This window comes from Cervus elaphus, chromosome 9, assembly GCF_910594005.1.
Source record: "Cervus elaphus chromosome 9, mCerEla1.1, whole genome shotgun sequence".
Lineage (NCBI taxonomy): Eukaryota > Metazoa > Chordata > Mammalia > Artiodactyla > Cervidae > Cervus > Cervus elaphus.
In genome coordinates, this window is record NC_057823.1 from 6,729,641 (window position 1) to 6,749,224 (window position 19,584).

Consider the following 19,584-nt stretch of genomic DNA (forward strand, 5'->3'; position numbering starts at 1 on the left):
TTGAAATAGCCACTATGGAAGATGGTATGGAGATTCCTTAAAAAAATCTAGGAATAAAAAAAATCACCACATGACCCAGCAATCCCACTCCTAGGCATATACCTCTGAGGAAACCAAAACTGAAAAAGACACATGTGCTCCAATGTTTATTGCAGCACCACTTACAATTGCTAGAATATGGAAGCAACCTAGATGTCCATCGACAGATGAATGGATAAAGAAGTTGTAGTACACATACACAAGGGAATATTAGTCAGCCATAGAAAGAAATGCATTTGAGTCGGTTCTAATGAGGTGGATGAACCTAGAGCCTATTATAGAGTGAAGTAAGTCAGAAAGACAAAGATAGATATCGTACGCTAAAGTGTATATATATATGGAATCTAGAAAGATGGTACTGATGAACCTATTTGCAGGACAGCAATGGAGACACAGACATAGAGAACAGACTTACGGACATGGGGAGGGGGAGGAGAGGGTGAGCTGTATGGAGAGAGTACCATGGAAACTTACATCACCGTATGTAAAATAGAGAGCCAACGGGAATCTGCTGTAAGTCTCAGGGGACTCAAACAGGGGCTCCATATCAACCCAGAGGGGTGGGATGGGGAGGGACATGGGAGGGAGGTTCAAGACGGACGGGACACATGTATACCTATGGCTGATGCATGTTGAGGTTTGACAGAAAACAACGAAACTCTATAAAGTGATTATCTTTCAATTAAAAATTAATAATTTTTTTTAAAAAAAGGAAAAAAAAATGTGGGATGGCAGGCCATCTCTATATTGGCATGAAGATCCTCTTCCCAGAAGAGTAACCTGATTTTTTAGACCGTCCTGTGCTTGAGGTACGAGGCATGAGGCAGAGAGTCTTACTGACCACTACGAAAATGCAACGAAATAAAGACTGCTTTGCCAGTCAGAGGCTGCGAGGGCAGTAAATCCTCATTAGCAACGCTGACTGACGTGGCAGCTGTGACTTTTTCCTTTCCATTTCTAAATTCATCAGTGTAACACGGACAGGAATACTGACATGGAACATAGAGTCTGTTAGAAGACAAAGGCAACACCATCTTTGATCTAAGAAGATCACCCAAAGTAGCACAAGCGACTTCCATCAATCATCCTCTGTTTCTTCCCTTTGCAAGGAAGTGACAATAAAACATGTCTATTTTTTTTTCTATCTATGGCCAACTGGAGCTTCTATATCCAGGAAAAGGGAGGAAGAGCCTCCCAGAAACCTCAAATTTTGTAATTCAAAGTTCACTTCTGAGAGAAGGCCAATGAGGATTGTGTGGCCAACCTTTCCCCTGATCAAGATCCCTCAAACTGACACACCACTGGTCAACTGGGACCAGCATGAGGCGCTGGATGAGGGCATGTGCTAGCTCCCAGAAAAGACAGATGATGGGAGGAAAGTAAGTTATCTCCAGGCCGACCTCAGCCCCCAGGCATCAGTGAAAGGCAGGGTCTCAACAGCATGAACAGGAGAAAGGTTCTGGGCAGGTGCCAATACACTGAGAGTGAGCCTCACTGCCTGGACACAGGTGGACAGAAATGGTCCCTCCTCTTTGCAAGCACACCCTCCCTTTACATGCTCCCCCAGCCAAAGTGGGGACCAAGTGGGACAAGGAACACAGGGAGGCTTGAAAGATGGAGGATCCAGGCAAGCACACACATGTTTGGTGAGGCAGGTAGCCAGGCCTCTGATCGCCTGCACAGCCTAGCGCAGCATCCTCCTCCAGGGCTGACCTGTGACGTCCAGGTGGAAGGAGACCTTCTGGCCCCCGGCCTCGCAGCTGTACTCCCCGGCATCCGCCTTGCCTGCCTGCTGCACCACCAGCCGCCGCCCGCGGCCCGTGGCCTCCACACGCACTTTCGAGCTCGGACTCAGCTTCTTGCCGTCCTTGTACCACGTCACCTCCGTCTGGGCCTGGGCCACCTCGCAGCTCAGCGTGGCGCTGCTTCCCGCCACGGCCTGCACCTCACTGCATGCCGGCTGCTCCTTGGCAAACACCACGGAGGGCTCTGGGGACACAGAGGGGGATGCACAGGGTCAGAGACCCCATCTCAGTCAGGACAGCAGCCCCGGGGCAGAGAAGACCTGGATGGGGAGGTGGGGGGCTGTGTAGGAGGATGGTGGAGCTGGAGACTTCTCCAGGCTCTGCACCAGCCCTGTGCCCTGCAGAGGTCTCCCTGCCTTTCTTAGCATGTGACACAATTTACACTTTCTCCCACAGGTCCCTAGGAGCAGGTCCCGGGTGGAAGGCCCTGAGAAAAGACTTGTTCTCTGCTCATGACATCTGCAGGTCTCGAGGCAACTGTTCCCCAGCATTCCCAGATGGTGCCCCAGGCTTCCCCATACTACATGCAGGAACCTTTCACCTGCAGTCCTGGAGATGGCTGAGGCTCGGCGCGCTTGTCGACTCTCAGGATTCTCAGCTGGTGGCCATCTGGGGGACTGCCTGCACCCCCCCGTGGCTCTCTGTGTCTGTCTGAGGAGTGAAGAAGCAAGCACCTCCCCCTTAGGCCTGGGTTTGCCATTACTGTTTTCTTCTTCCTGGTGACTAGGGTCAAATCTTTTGCCCACTTGCCAATAGCAGGCGCTCTCTTGGGTTGATTCAACTCTGGCCAATTTTTATACATTTACGTGCCAGAGAATGACAAACAGGTAACTTTTAAGCATATTCCCAACCATGTGACTCGTAAATTCACTCCCTGATTCAGTCCTCTGTTAAGTCAAAGTTTTTCCTTCCGATAGTGTGACAATGTCCATTTCTTGCCTTTCAGTTTAGAGCATTTGTCTTCTACTTAAGAAATCTTTCCTTACCCTAAGTCTTTGAACAGACCATGTTCTTATCTGAGGGCTTTTTTTTTTCTTGGTTTTACCCTTTACTCTGAGGTTTCTATCCCACCCTGAGCTGACTTCTGTGTGTGGTGTGAATTGTTAGTGCAACTTCAGTGTTCTGTGTGGGTCAGTGATCCAACCACCATCTCTTTCTGCAACATCCTCCCTTGATTTCTTCAACAGACAGGAGAGTAACAATCGAAAGGGGTTGGGCGAGGGGGGATGGTGGTGCCGGGAAGTCATTTATGAACTGTTTCTGAACTCAGTTTTCTGTTCCTCCAGTGTGGTAACCATCCCCGCACTAGGACCCCCTTGTCTTGAGAACTGTAGCCTTATTATTATTCCTCACATCATGTCCCAGTAAAGACTCCCACTCTGATTTTCTACAAGAAAACAACACATTGGCTGTACCTTACCTTGGAATCTGCCTGTTTCTCTTTTATCTGACCCACCCCCCAAAAAACTGGTCTAGATTTTGATTGTTAACAAACATCTTTGATTTTTTTCCCTTGAATTTCTATCCATCTATTTCAACCTCTGACTGCCTCTCAAGAATCTTGAATAATGTCTCACACACAGACCCTCCGCAACTTTCATCAGGCCTGGGAATTAGAAACACGACACCATTGTGCTAGTCTAACTCTTCCACACAAACTTAACTTTCCAAGTGGTCCGTGCCAGGACTCAGATGTAGAAATAATTCCCGCATACTGAGTTTTTACACACTTATCTTACTCAAGAAACAGATGCACTCTAATCATTTATCTCTGGGATTGTCTGAGTTGATCATTACATTATCACCAAATCCCATCTTCAGTTTTTCAAAATTCTACCAATGATTTTATTCTCCTCCTTACTGAACTCAGTGAGTGAACTCTTACTGAGCACTTTGTCAATGACTTTATTCTCCTCCTTACTGAACTCAGCGGGTAGAGCGGCCTGAGTGTGCCGTCCCTCACATCAAAGACTTCCAGGTATACCATAAGTGGGATGTTGTTGTTGTTTTTGCCAGAATGCAATAACATTTAAAAAAAGATATCTTTTATCTAGTTTACTAAGAATTTTATGACAGAAACTGATGCTCAATTTTATCAAACATTTTGTCTCAGTGTTAAGACATGCAAGTTCCATCAACCATTTGATTCTGTGCTTACGGAGATGATCTTTTTGCATTCAATCTAATGTCAAGCTTTCTATCAACGTTGTCAACATTAATACAACATGCAATCCTGAACTACGACTTTCACCACTGATCTCTACCCCTGGATACACTGCTGAATTCACTTTCTTAACATTTAATTCATAATTGTGATACTCGCAGTACATTGGTCTGGTATTTCATCTTCCCTTTGTCTTTCTGGAGTGATTTCAGTATCAATGTTATGTTCTGTACATGAAGACAATTATGGAGGGTATCTCATTCTTCTCTCTAGGACCATCTCCAAGCATGGAATTACAATTTCCTGAATATTTTATACAGTTGACCAGAGAACTACGAGGCTGACAAGCCTTTCATTATTTGTCCTCTTGATTACAACTACAAGTCATCCAGTTCTTTGAGTTTTCTCTATCTTTGCAGGCAGTCTGATTTTCATGTATTTTACGAGGTTTTAGACACATTTGACAATTTTTCAAAGGTTTTTACCTTAAAGTACTCTTCAATGTGCTTCAAAAATCACATGCTACAAAGATGCATGGTGGAGTCTGGGGTATATACACACCCATGCATCCTGCTACACTGGCACGGTCTCAAACTCTTCGGGGTTGCCACCAAGAGTCAATGTGGCATGGAAGCCCACCCCTATTCTGCATGAAGACTTTCTTCCCAGAAGAAGAATAACCTGATTTCTTAGACTGCCTGATGTTTCAGCCAGGAGAAAGAGACACTCACTGACCACTAGGAAAATGCAAGGAAATAAAGGCTGCTTTGCCCGTCAGAGGCTTGCAGGGCAGTAGCTTCTTCTTAACAATCCACACAGATGAGGTAGAAATGACTTTCTCCTTTCCATTCCTAAATTCGTCACGTAATGCCAAGACGAATGCTGACCTGAAACATCCAACCTTCTTCAAAACAAAGGAAAATCATATTTTATCTAAGAAGATTACCTCTCTACCATCATCATTTGTTTCCTCCTTTCACAAGTCAGTGACAACAAAAAGCAGCCTATTTCTTGGGACCTACCAGCAACCAGACCCTCTCTACAGAGGAAAAGGAATGAAGAGCATCCCAGAAACCTCAAATTTCACCATCCAAAGTTTACCCCTAAGAGAATTCCAAATAGGACTGTGTGGCTGATGTTTTCCTTAATCCAGCATCGACCAAAGTGAAATACCCCTGGCCAGCTGAGGTTATAGATGAGGGTGAGCACTAGTTGTCAGGCAAGACATATGATGGGAGGAAAGTCAATTATACCCCAGGCCTACCTCAGCCCCTAACATCAGGGAGAGCCTGGGTCCTAACACCAGGAGCAACGGGAAGGTTCTGGGCGGGTGCTAAGACAACAGTGTGACTGAGCCTCATGCCAGGAAACAGATGCACACTAACAGACCCTCTTCTTTCCATGAAAACCTCCCCATCCAGCCTTCCTGGAGCCAGTGGGTACAAGATGGGACACAGATGACTGGAAGGTGTGAAGTCCTAAAGCTTACAGGCGATACACAAGTCTGGTGAGGCTGGAAGCCAGTCCCCTCAGCACCTGCACACAGGCTAGCTCGGCGTCCTCCTCCAGGACTGACCTGTGATGTCCAGGTGGAAGGAGACCTTCTGGCCCCCGGCCTCACAGCTGTACTCCCCGGCGTCCGCCTTGCCCGCCTGCTGCACCACCAGCTTCCGGGTGCAGCCCTTGGCCTCCACATGCACTTTCGAGCTTGAACTCAGCTTCTTGCCGTCCTTGTACCACGTCACCTCCGTCTGGGCCTGGGCCACCTCGCAGCTCAGCGTGGCACTGGTTCCTGCCACGGCCTGCACCTCACTGCGTGCCGGCTGCTCCTTGGCAAACACCACCGAGGGCTCTGGGGACACAGAGGGGGACACACAGGGTCAGAGACCCCACCTCAGTGAGGACAGCAGAGAAGACCTGGATGGGGAGTTAGTTTTGGGTGCGATATGAAGGAGTAACAGAGCTTAGAGACTTGTCCAGGCTCTACACCAGCGCTGTCCTCTGCGAGGTCACCCAAACTCTCTCAGTAACCAGTGACAATTTATGAATTCTCCTCTGGGTCCATCCATGAGAGCTACTGCAGGATGGGGTGGCCACTGGAACAGACTTGTTCCCTGCTCATGGTACCTGGCATGTGCTCCCCAACCTTCCCAGATGGTGCCAGTCCTTTCCATAACTTCATCCTTGGAACTTTTCACTTGCAGTCCATTATTTATATGTCTGAGGCTGGCACCTCTGCCTGCTCTTATCATTGCCAACTGGTGGCAACCTGGAGAGAGTGCTTACACCTCCCTATGGCTTTCTGTGTCATTGTCTGAGGAATGAAGAAGCAAGCACCTTTTCCCCTGAGCACTGGGGTCACCATTATTGTTTTTTCTTCCTGGTGACACTATTCAGATCTTTCGCCCACTTACTAGTAGGATGGGAACTGTGGGGTCATGATGGGCGCTTTCCTCGATGCAGCCCCATCTTCCCCACAGAAACGTGCATGCTCTCATCGCAGTGACCAGGACTCACTGAGGCTCCACTCTTGCCCACTCTCACGCTGGCCATCTGGTGGGAATGCATGTGCCTCCTGTGGCGTTCTTCTGCATTTTTCTCATGACACGGAGGAAAGAACCCTTTGTGATATTTTTGCTCACTGGTATTTGCTCTTCTGCATCATCGCTGTTCAAAGATTTTGCCCTGTTTTCAATAGCATCTTCTGTCATTTTGAGGACATTTTTATATATTTAAATGCAAGGCACTGGCAAGTATATATGTTCTAAATGTCTTCCACGTCTGTGTGGTTTGCCCTTTAGTCACTCATGCTAACTTCTGATGAATCTTCATGGTTAGTTTCAGTAAAGTGTTTCAAATTTGTTTCATTATGGCTAGTATACTTGTATTCTAAGAAATTATTCTTTATCCTAAGGCAATTTACATCTATGATTTTCCCTTCCATTCTGTGGTCTGTAACCCAACAGGAGCTGACTGTGTGTGGTATGACTTACTGGTCCAATCTCTTCTCTGTAGGTTAAATGGTCCACATATCATTTATGAAAACTATGCTGCCTCCATGCCTTGCACCATTCCATAATTTTTAAAAAGGAGAAGGGAAATGTGGTCATTCAGGTCTGTGCCTGAAATCACTCTTGAGATGCTTTGGCCTGTGTGTCTATCTTTGCAACAAGACACTATTATATTCATTACTATAGCTTTATAGTAGTCTTGATATTTGGTAATATCACCAAATATTTGCTCTTCTTCATGAGTGCATTGACTCTACATGGTCTTTGCAATTTACTTGTCAATTTTCAAAGTCCCCTCTAAACAAACTTTTTTTTGGATTTTAATTTGTATTGAACATTTTTTATTCTTCCGTAGATTTCTACCAAACTATTTAGAACTTCTTGACTGTCTCTCAAAAAAATTCCAATAATCCTTCCCACCACAGAGCCTCTCAGAACTTTTTATTAGACTTGTAATTAAAAAATGATGGCTTTGATGCTATTTTAACTCTTAAAATTTCATTTTCAACACGTTTGTTGCTACTATTAGACACAGAAGTTTGTTTTCTTCATACTAACTTTTTCCACAGTAATCATTCTTAACTATCCTATTGTCTCATAACTTATCTTTGGGTAAATCATATTATCTGTGAATTCCACTTTTGTTTATTCACACTTTTATATTATTTTGTTTTTTCCCTAACTGTGCTGTAAAATGTTGGATAAAAGCATTAACAGTGGGTTTCCTTGTCTGGTTCTCTATCTCATAAGCAAAGCTTTCAAACTTTCACTTTTTTGTGTGCAATTAGCTGGATTGCCTGCAGAGTCATTGATCAAATTAAGAAAGAATTGTTTTATTTATAATTCGTTAAGAATTTTATGGCAAAAATTGATGCAAACTTCATTAAACATTTTTTCTCTATTTATAATGCCAAATCTCATCCTTTATTCTGCATGTCATGAACAGAATGTTTTGCTAACATTTCTAGTATTTCAACAATCTTGCACTTCTGGACTATGACTTTCATCACAGTGCATCACCAGTTATCCTCTTAATACATTGTTAAACTTATTCTGATCATGTTTTCTTTCATATGTTGGCCTTGCTCTCTGTAATAGATTGATGATAATTTCAGTCCTCACCCCTTTCCTTGTCAGATATTGGTATCAGTGTTACACAATCCACATGGAACAAAGCAGAGACTGTATCTCATTTTTCTATTCTCCAGAATAACCTCCATGAACAGGGTTCTCCTTTTTAAAGTAGCTCATGTAATTTACCAGTGGCACTACAGGGATTAAACATTCCTCTGTGGGAAGATTTTTCACTGTGATTCCAATTATGTAAAAGGTTCTAAGCTTATCTGAGTTGTCCAGTGTTTCTGTGTCCCTTGGTATATAATTTTCTAAGAACCTGATTAACTCGTCGAGCCTTTCACATTTATTGCCATGAAAAAAATTGTCATACTCTCCTAAAATATCACTCTTTAAAGATACATGCATATTGGCATAGGAGAAGTGACTATTCCTCTTCAAGTCTAAATCTATAAATCAGACTCCAACTATTATTCTGACATAGAATGTTCCAACAGAAGACAAAGGAAATCCATATTTGCTTTGAAAAGAGAATTCCAGACCTCACATGTGCATATTTCAGGCACACATCAACCAATCCTCTGCTCTGTTTACTTCGCACATGTTACAAGCAAAATAGACCTAGATGTGTATGTGCGTGTGTGCTCAGTCCCTTCAGCTGCCTCTCCGTGACACCATGGACTATAACCCGTCAAGCTCCTCGGTGCGTAGGATTCTCCAGGCAAGAATACTGGAGTGGGTTGCCATGCTCTCCTCCTGACCCAGGGATGGAACCTGCGTCTCCTGCATTGCAGGCAGATTCTTTACCCACTAAGCCACCTCAGAAGCCCTGTAGATACACAGATAATTTCAATATCCAGTGCAAAGAAAAAGAGTGTCCAGAACAACTGAAACTCTGGTAAATCCATAGTTCATTCCTGAGATAAATCAAGTACGACAGTGTTGGTCCCGGTTTAATGGAATTCAAACATCTCTCCCTGGGGGGAACCCAGAGGCATTGCTGGGTGGGTCAGGACAGCCAAGAGGAGCAAATTCACATGCCCACAGTTGAAAGACATCTGGTTCACATCAGACTCCAAGTGCAAGACAGAACCAGAGGCCCAGACACCAGGGAACACCCAGAAGACCCTGGGCAGATGCTGGGAACTGACAACCGTGCATCACTGTGTGGAAATGTCACTCTGGGTTCACAGAACGCCTTTCTCCCTTCTGTTCACACCCTCCCATCCAGCTCCCTTTGCCCAGCCTTGGGTATGAAAATGGGTGGGAGGACAGAAGACCAAAAGAGATGAAGTCCAGTGGAAAGATCATCGGGTCAGTCAGGGGTGCAAGCCCGTCCCATCACCTCCACATAAGGCTAACTGACTGCCTCCAGGACTGACCTGTGACGTCCAGGTGGAAGGAGACCTTCTGGCCCCCGGCCTCGCAGCTGTACTCCCCGGCGTCCGCCTTGCCCGCCTGCTGCACCACCAGCCGCCGCCCACGGCCCGTGGCCTCCACACGCACTTTCGAGCTCGGACTCAGCTTCTTGCCGTCCTTGTACCACGTCACCTCCGTCTGGGCCTGGGCCACCTCGCAGCTCAGCGTGGCGCTGGTTCCCGCCACGGCCTGCACCTCACTGCGTGCCGGCTGCTCCTTGGCAAACACCACCGAGGGCTCTGGGGACAGAGGGGTACACAGGGTCAGAGACCCCATCTCAGTCAGGACAGCAGCCCCGGGCAGAGAAGACCTGGATGGGGAGCTGGGAAGCGTGGTAGTGGGAAGGAGTGATGGAGCTGGAGATTTTCCCAGGTTCTGCACCAGCCCTGTGCCTTGCAGAGGACACTCTGTCTTTCTCAGCAGCAAGTCACACAAATCATGCATTCTCCCACAGGTCCATGTGAAATGGCCTGGGAAAGGGGCTGTTGAAAAAGACATCTCCCCTGCTCATGACATCTGCAGGTTCACAATGCAAATATCCGCCAACCTTCCAAGATAGTGCCCCAGTCTTTTTCATATGGTTATGCAAGGAGCTTCTCATCCGCAGTCAGTGGAGATGTCTGAGGCTCAGCACCCAGCCCACTCTTACTGTTGTCAACTTGTGGCAATCTGCAGGGAGTGCTTACACCTCCCCAAGGCTTTCTTTGCCATTGTCTGAGGAATGGAGAAGCTGAGCACCTTTCCCCTCAGGACTGGGTTCATCATTACTGTTTTCTTCTTCTCAGTTACACTATTCAAATCTTTTGCCCACTTACCCTTGGTAGGCTCTCTCTTTTCTCGATTCACCTCTGGCCACTCTTTATGGTTTAAATACCAAAGAATGACACACAGGTAAGTTTTAAGGATATTCCCAACTGTGTGACTCGCATTTTCACTTTCTGATCAAAACCTGTGATAAACCAAAGCTTTTCCTTTCAACAGGGTCACATTGTCCTTTCATCCCTTTGAGTATAAAGTATTTCTGTTCTATTTAAGAAATTTTTCTTTACCTTAGTCTTTAAAGAAACCATGCTCTCATCTGAGGGTTTTGGGGGAGTTTTACTTTTTACATTGAGGTTTCTAACCTACTACATGTTTACTTCTGTGTGTGGTGTGAACTGTTAGTATAATTTATTTTTTCCCTATGGTTCAGTGGTCCAAGCACCATTTATGAAGACAACATCCTTCCTTGACTTATCTGACAGACAACACAGTAACAAAAGGAGGACTTGAGAGGGAATGGGTGGTGCAGAAATCCATTTAGGCAATGAACTGCTTCTGAACTCAGTCTTCTATTCCTCTGATGTGGTAACTATTCCTACACTGGGATCCCCTTATCTTGAAAACTGCAGCCTTATGATAATTCCTGACATCAGGTCCCAGCATATGCTCCCACCATGATTTTCTTGAAGAAAACAGTGTACTGGCTGCATCTTGCCTTTGAAATCTGCCTGTTATTCTTCCATCTCACCATTCACAAAACAAATTCGGTTCCATTTTGATTGCTAATAAACACCTTCGATTCCCCCCCCCCCAGATTTCTACCCCTTTATTGCAACCTCTGACTGTCTCTCAAGAATTTGAATCCTTTCCCCACTTACAGTCTCTTAGCAACTTTTATCAGATTGAAATTACAAAAAAAAAAATTTTTGCTGGTCTAACTCTTTCACACATATTTCATTTTCCAACATAGAAATGTTTTCTGCATGTTAATTTTTTTACACATTGATCCTATTCAAGAATCCTATGCAGTCTAATCATTTATTTTTGGGATTGTCTGAGTTGATCATCCCCTCATCAGCAAATTCTACCTTTAGCTTTTCAAAACTGTTGGCAAGTAATTTTATTTTCCTCCTTACACAACTCAGGGGTTAGTCACCTACCTGTATTGTGCCTCATGTCAAAGATTTCCTTGCTCATCTCAGGTGGGATGGTGTTGTAGTTCTGCAGGAATTTTACGTTAAAAATTAAGAACACTTGTATACAGTTTGCCAATAGTTTTATGGCAGGAACTGATACTCAATTTAGAAAACTTTCTGTCTCAATGTATGACATTCAAGTTTAATCAACCATTTGATTCTGAACTCATGAAAATGGTCACATCTTTCTGCATTCAATCTCTTAATGTCCAGCATTCTATTTATTCACATTGCCAACATTAAATTCAATATGGAATCCTGGAATTTCATCACTGGTCTCTAACTGTGGATACATTGCTGAATTCATTTTGTTAGCAAATGTTATGGTTTATTATTTTGACCTTGATATTTGCAGTAGATTTGTCTGGATTTCATTCTCCCTGCCTTTCTCGTGTGATTATGGTGTTGATGCTACGTTCTGTACATGAAGACAGTAATGGACGGTATCTCCTTTTTCTGTCTCTAAAATCATCTCCACAAGTATGGAATAAGCGTTTTCCAGGAAATTTTGTATACTGTACCAGAGAACTACAGGGCTGACTTCTCATTATTAGTCTCACTGATTGACAAGTCATACAACTCTGACTTCTATCTTCTTCTCTCCTCTTTCATATAGTTTACTAGAATTTAGCCAAATTTCACAATTTTTCAATGGTTTTATCTTAGAACACTCTCTCCTATTCTCAGAAAACCACATTCTACAAAGATGCATGATGGGACCTAGGCTATCTATACACACCCATAAATCATCCTACCCTGATAAGTATTGCCACAAAGGAGTCAATGGCATGGCAGCCCAGCCCTATTTGGCATGAAGACTCTCTTCCCAGAAGAATAACCTGGTTTCTTGGACTGCCCTAAGTTCCAGCCACAAGAAATAGACCATTAGGAAAATACAACCAAATAAAGACTGCTTGAGGGACGAAAACTCCTGAACTGATTCTATGAGGCCACCATCACCTTGATACCAAAGCCAGACAAAGATATCACAATAAAAGGAAATTACAGGCCAATATCACTGATGAACATAGATGCAAAAAATCCTCAACAAAGTTCTAGCAAACAGACTCCAACAACACATTAAAAGAATTATACATCATGATCAAGTGAGATTTATCCCAGGGATACAAGGATTCTTCAATATATGCAAATCAATCAGTGTGATACACCATGTTAACAAATTGAAAGAAAAAATATGATTATCTCAATAGATGCAGAGAAAACTTTTGACAAAATTCAATATCCATTTATGATAAAAAAAAAAACTGTCCAGGAAATTGGCATAAAAGGAACACACCTCAACATAATAAAGGCCATATATGACAAACCCAGAGCAAACATCATTCTCAATGATGAGAAACTGAAAGCTTTTCCTTTAAGATCGGTAACAAGACAAGGGTTAGGTTACAAGAAAAGGCCCACTCTCACCACTATTATTCAATATAGTTTTGGAAGTCCTAGCCATGGCAACAAAGAAGAAAAAGAAATAAAAGAAATCCAGATTGGAAAAGAAGAAGTAAAACTCACTGTTTGCAGATGACATGATACTATACATATAAAACCCTAAAAGCACCACTAAAAATCTACCAGAGCTAATCAATGAATTTAATAAAGTCACAGGATATGAAATTAATACACAGAAACTCCTTACATTACTATATACTAACAATGAAAAATCAGAAAAAGAAATTAAGGAAACTGTTCCATTCATCATTGCAACAAAAAGAATAAAATATCTAGGAATAAACCTATTTAAAGAAACAAAAGACCTGTATGAGAAAACTATAAGACACAGATGAAAGAAATCAAAGACAACATAAACAGATGGAGAGATACTATGTTCTTAGATTAGAAGAATCTATATTTTCAAAGTTGCCATACTACCCAAAGCCATCTACAGATTCAATGTAATCTCTATCAAGCTACCAATGGTATATCCATAGAACCAGAACAAAAAACTTCATAATTTGTATGGAAACACAAAATCCCTGAATAGACAAAGCAATCTTGAGAAAGAAAAATACAGCTGGAAAATTCAACTTTCCTGACTTCAGACTATACTACAAAGCTAACAGTCATCAAGACAGTATGGTACTGGAATAAAAACAGAAATATAGACCAAAGGGACAAGATATAAAGCCCAGAGATAAACCCACACACCAATGGACACCTTATCTTTGACAAAGGAGGCAAGAATATACAATGAGAAAAGACAGCCTCTTCAATAAGTGGTGCTGAGAAAACTGGACTGCTACATGTAAAAGAATGAAACTAGAATATTTCCTAAAACCATACACAAAAATAAAGTCAAAATGGATTAAAGACTTAAACGTATGGCCAGAAACTATAAAGCTCAAAGACAGTATACTGTTTTGCATAAATCACAGCAAGATCCTCTCTCACCCACCTCCTAGACTAATAAAAACAAAAATAAACTAATGGGACCTAATTAAACTTAAAAGCTTTTGCACAGCAAAGGAAACTAAAAACAAGATGAAAAGGATGGGAGAAAATAATAGCAAATGAAACAACTGACAAAAGGTTAATAACCAAAATATATTAGCAGCTCATACAGCTCAATATCAGACAAACAAACAGCTCAATCAAAAAATCAGTGAAAGACCTTAAACAGACATTTCGCCAAAGAAGAAATACAGATGGTCAATGAACACATGAAAAGATGCTCAACATCTCTCATTATTAGAGAAATACAAATCAAAACTTCATACAACTCAGAATGGCCATCATCAAAAAACCTACAGGCAATAAATGCTACAGAGGATGTGGAGAAAAGTGAACCCTTTTGTACTGCTGGTGGGAATGTATACTGATACAACCATTATGGAAAACAGTACAGAGATTCCTTTAAAAACTAGGAATAAATCTACTAAATAACCCAGCAATCCCACTATAGGTCATATACCCTGAGAAAAACCACAATTCTAAAAGACACATGTACCCCAGTGTTCATTGCAGCAGTATTTCCAACAGCCAGGGAATGGAAGCAACCTAGATGTCCACTGACAGATGAATGGATAAAGAAGTTGTGGTACATTTATACAATGGAATATTACTCAGCCATAAAACGAAATGCATTTGAGTCAGCTGTAGTGAAGTGAATGAACCCAGAGCCTCTGATACAGAGTGAAGTAAGTCAGAAAGAGAAAAGCAAGTATTGTATATTAACGCAATATATATAGAATCCAGAAAAATGGTACTGATGATCCTAGTAGAGAACAGACTTGTGGGCACAGAGGGGGAAGATGAGGAAGGGACTAATTGAGAAAGCAGCATTAACATATATACACAATTGTGTAAAACAGATAGTGGGAATTTGCTAAATAACACAAGGAGCCCAGCCCGGTACTCTGTGATGAGCTAGAGGGGTGGGATGAGGGCAGGGGAGGGAAGAGCAGCTCAGGAGGGAATTGATTAATTATATATAATTAAATATATATGTAATTATATATTATATACATAATTATGATTGATTCATGTTGTACTATGGCATAAACCAGCACAAAATTATAAAGCAATTTTCCACCAATCAAAAAATTTTTAAAAATATTGCTTGCCCAGTTAGAGGCTGCTAGGACAATAGCTCTTCATTAGCCAAGCCTAATGATGTGACAGAAGCCACTTTTTCCTTTCCATTCCTAAATTCAACAATGTAACGCCAAGGGGAATACTTACCTGCAACACTCAAACTCTTTGCAGGCAAAAACAAAACCATATTTGATCTAAGAAGATCTCCCTAAATAGCACAGGTGTTTCTCCACTAATCATTCTCTCTCTCTTCCCTTTGCCAGGACATGACAGCAAAACACGGTCCTGTTTTTCGCTACCTTTGGGCAACGGGAGCTTTTAAATTCAGGACAAGGAAGGAAAGGCCTCCCAGAAATCTCAAATTTCATCATCCAAAGTTCACTCCTGAAAAAACTCTAAGTGCAATCTTGTGGCCAACATGTCCCCTAATCTGGGATCCATCATACTGAAACACCTCTAACCAACCAAGAACAAGTACGAGGTTTCAGATGAGGGCACGTGATCACTCTCAGGTAAGACATATGATGGGAGGAAAGTCATGTATCCGCAGGCCTGCCTTAGCCCCCAAGTATCAGGGAGTGCCAGAGTCCTCTTAGGGAAGTTACCACGCAGGAGGTATTGTTCAGGCTTCAGAAGCAGGAGAGCAGGCTCTTGACCTTCCTTGTGACCTGCCAGGACACTGCCCGCATTTCCTGCCTGTCTGCAAGCACAGCAAGTCAGGTTGCACTTTAGATAAGAAAGGGAGTGAGTCTTGGAATTCTTGAGCCCCTGGATTCATGCCTGGGTTCTAATGAAATCCTATGACTCACAAGATAAAGCAAACAGCACCGTAAAAATGTTAAACTAAAACCAGAGCTGCATTTTTGCATGCAAACTGGTGATGCGGCCTGGGGTTATAAGCAGGGGCCCCCCAAATTGTAATCTGAAGTCTCATCTGTGGAGTGAACTGCCGCTGAGGCCCTCTTCCCAACTGGGACTCCAGATTGCTGTTAACAAGAGACTTCTCAGCATGATGTTTAAGTCTGGGTGTTGCTCAGCCCAATTTGGTGATATATGTGCTGTTACTCTTTGCTTTTGTTTAATTAATTTATTTTCATTGGAGGATAATTACAATATTCTGGTGGTTTTTGCCATACATTAACATGAATCAACCACAGGTGCACATGTGTCCCCCCATCCTGAAAACCCCTTCCACCTCCCTCCCCACCCTATCCCTTTGGGTTGTCTCAGAGCCGGCTTTGAGTGCCCTGCTTCATGCATCGAACTTGCACTGGTCATCTATTTTACATATAATATACATGTTTCAATGCTATTCTCTCACAACTTCCCACCCTTGCCATTTCCCACACAGTCCAAAAGTCTGTTCTTTACATCTGTGTCTCTTAGGCTGCCTTGCATATGGGATCATTGTTACCATCTTTCTAAATTCCATATATATATGTGTTAATATACTGTATTGGTGTTTCTTTTTCTGACTTACTTCACTCTGTATAACAGGCTCTAGTTTCATCCACCTCATTAGAACTGATTCAAATGTGTTCCTTTTTATAGCTGAGTAATATTCCATTGTATATATATCTTCTCTTGTGTGTTGGAAGAGGTAAACTTCAAACTGCAATTTGAACTCTCATCAGTGGAACTGCCACTGAAGCCCTCTTCCCAATTGGGACTCCAGATTGTTGTTAATGAGAGACTTCTCAGCGTCCTGTTTAAGTCTGGATGTTTTTTTAGTTTACCTCTTCCAACAACACAAGAGAAGACTCTACACATGGCCATCACCAGATGGTCGATACCAAAATCGGATTGATTATATTCTTTTCAGCCAAAGATGGAGAAACTCTATACAGTCAGCAAAAACAAGACTGGGAGCCGACTGTGGCTCAGATCATGAACTCTTTATTGCAAAATTTAGACTTAAATTGAAGAAAGTAGGGAAAGCAACTATACCATCCAGGTATGACCTAAATCAAATCCCTTACGGTTGTACAGTGGAAGTGAGAAATAGATTTAAGGGACTAGATCCGATAGAGTGCCTGAAGAACTATGGATGGAGGTTCATGAGATTGTACAGAAGGCAGGGATCAAGACCATCCCCAAGAAGAAGAAATGCAAAAAGGCAAAATGGTTGTCCAAGGAGCTTACAAATAGCTGACAAAAGAAAAGAAGCTAAAGGCAAAGGAGAAAAGGAAAGACATACCTATTTGAATGCAGAGTTCCAAAGAAAAGCAAGGAGAGATAAGAAAGCCTTCCTCAGTGATCAATGCAAAGAAATAGAGGAAAATGACAGAATGGGAAAGACTAGAGATCTCTTCAAGAAAATTAGAGATACCAAGGGAACATTTCATGCAAAGATGGGCTCAATAAAGGACAGAAATGGTATGGACCTAACAGAAGCAGAAGAGATTAAGAAGAACCGGCAAGAATACACAGAAGAACTGTACAAAATCATCTTCATGACCCAGATAACCACAATGGTGTGACCACTCACCTAGAGCCAGACATCCTGGAATGTGAAGTCAAGTGGGCCTTAGGAAGCATCACTACAAACAAAGCTAGTGGAGGTGATGGAATTCCAGTTGAGCTATTTCAAATCCTAAAAGATGATGCTGTGAAAGTGCTGCACGTGATATTCCAGCAAATTTGGAAAACTCAGCAGTGGCCACAGGACTGGAAAAGGTCAGTTTTCATTCCAATCCCAAAGAAAGGCAATCCCAAAGAATGTTAAAACTTATAACACAATTGTACTCATCCCACATGCTAGCAAAGTAATGCTCAAAATCCTCCAAGCCAGGCTTCAACAGTACGTGAGCCGTGAACTTCCAGATGTTCAAGCTGGTTTTAGAAAAGGTACAGGAACCAGAGATCAAATTGCCGACATTTGTTGGATCATCAAAGAAGTAAGAGAGTTCCAGAAAAACATCTACTTCTGCTTTATTGACTATGCCAAAGTCTTTGACTTTGTGGATCACAACAAACTGTGGAAAATTATTAAAGAGATGGGAATACCAGACCACCTGACGTGCCTCCTGAGAAATCTGTATGCAGGTCAAGAAGCAACAGTTAGAACTGAACATGGGACAACAGACTGGTTCTAAACTCTGAAAGGTGTATGTCAAGGCTGTATATTGTCACCCTGGTTATTTAACTTACATGCAGAAGACATCATGCAAAATGCTGAACTGGATGAAGCACAAGCTGGAATCAAGATTGCCAGGAGAAATATCAGTAACCTCAGAATCGCAGATGACACCACCATTATGGCAGAAAGAGAAGACCTAGAGAGCTTCTTGATGAAAGTGAAAGAGGAGAGTGAAAAAGCTGGCTTAAAACTCAACATTCAGAAAACTAAGATCATGGCATCTGGTCCCATCACTTCATGGCAAATAGATGGGGAAACAGTGGAAACAGTGGCTGACTTTATTTTTCTGGGCTCCAAAATCACTGCAGATGGTCACTGTAGCCATGAAATTAAAAGATGCTTGCTCCTTGGAAGAAAACCTATGACCAACCTAGACAGCATGTTAAAAAACATAGACATTACTTTGCCGACAAAGGTCCATCTTAGTCAAAGCTATGGTTTTTCCAGCAGTCATGTGTGGATGTTGAGAGTTGGACCATAAAGAAAGCTGAGTGTTGAAAAATTGGTGCTTTTGAACTGTGGTGTTGGAGAAGACTCTTGAGAGTCCCTTGGATTGCAAGGCGATCCAACCAGTCAATCCTAAAGGAAATCAGTCCTGAATATTCATTGGAAGGACGATGCTAAAGCTGAAACTTCAATACTTTGGCCACATAATGCGAAGAAATGACTCACTGGAGGAGACCCTGATGCTGGGAAAGACTGAAGGCAGGAAGAGAAGGGGATGACAGAGGATTAAATGGTTGGATGTCATCACTGACTCGATGGACATGAGTTTGAGCAAACTCCAAAAGTTGGTCATGGTCAGGGAAGCCTGGCACACTGCAGTCCATTGGGTCACAAAGAGTCGGACACGACTGAGCTGAACTGAACTAAATATTCCATTGTATTCCAACTTCCTTATCTATTCATCTGCCAATGGACATCCAGGTTGCTTCCACGTCCTAGCTATCATAAACAGTGCTGCAATGAACACTGGGGTACATGTGTCTCTTTCAATTTTGGTTTCCTCGGTGTGCATGCCCAACAGTGGCATTGCTGGGTTTTATGGCAGTTCTATTTCCAATATTTTAAGGCATCTTCACTCTGCAGTCCTAGAGACTGTACCAGTTTGCATTCCCACCAACAGTCTATTACTCTTTTCTATTGTTTCTATTTCTTTTAATGATTATATATTGAAATTAAGTTAAATAAACCTCTATTAAATATTGAAATTGCTTATTTGTGTGTAATGATCTGTTTCTTTTGATACCAAATTCTCTGAACCTAAAATGAAAGTAAAACTTTTGGTAAAATAGGTTTTGACATCAGGGAAAACAAGAAGCTTCTGGGCAGGTGATAAGACAGTGGGACTGAGCCTAACTGCCTGGAAACAGGTGGGCAGAAACGGCCATTCCTCTTTCCAGGCCACCCTTGCCATTCATCCTCCTCC

At 42.6% G+C, this 19,584-nt stretch overlaps 1 protein-coding gene across 1 annotated transcript in view; it reads right to left on the bottom strand.

The window, feature by feature from the left end:
• The window catches only part of OBSCN (obscurin, cytoskeletal calmodulin and titin-interacting RhoGEF), a 226,880-nt gene that overhangs the window by 144,835 nt on the left and 62,461 nt on the right, over positions 1-19,584 (bottom strand). Inside the window, exons 13-15 of the mRNA XM_043910748.1 lie at positions 9,476-9,751; positions 5,585-5,860; positions 1,753-2,028 (exon numbers count right to left, since the gene is read on the bottom strand). Of these exons, the coding sequence (XP_043766683.1) occupies positions 1,753-2,028; positions 5,585-5,860; positions 9,476-9,751 (828 nt within the window). The remainder of the gene's footprint in view (positions 1-1,752; positions 2,029-5,584; positions 5,861-9,475; positions 9,752-19,584) is intronic.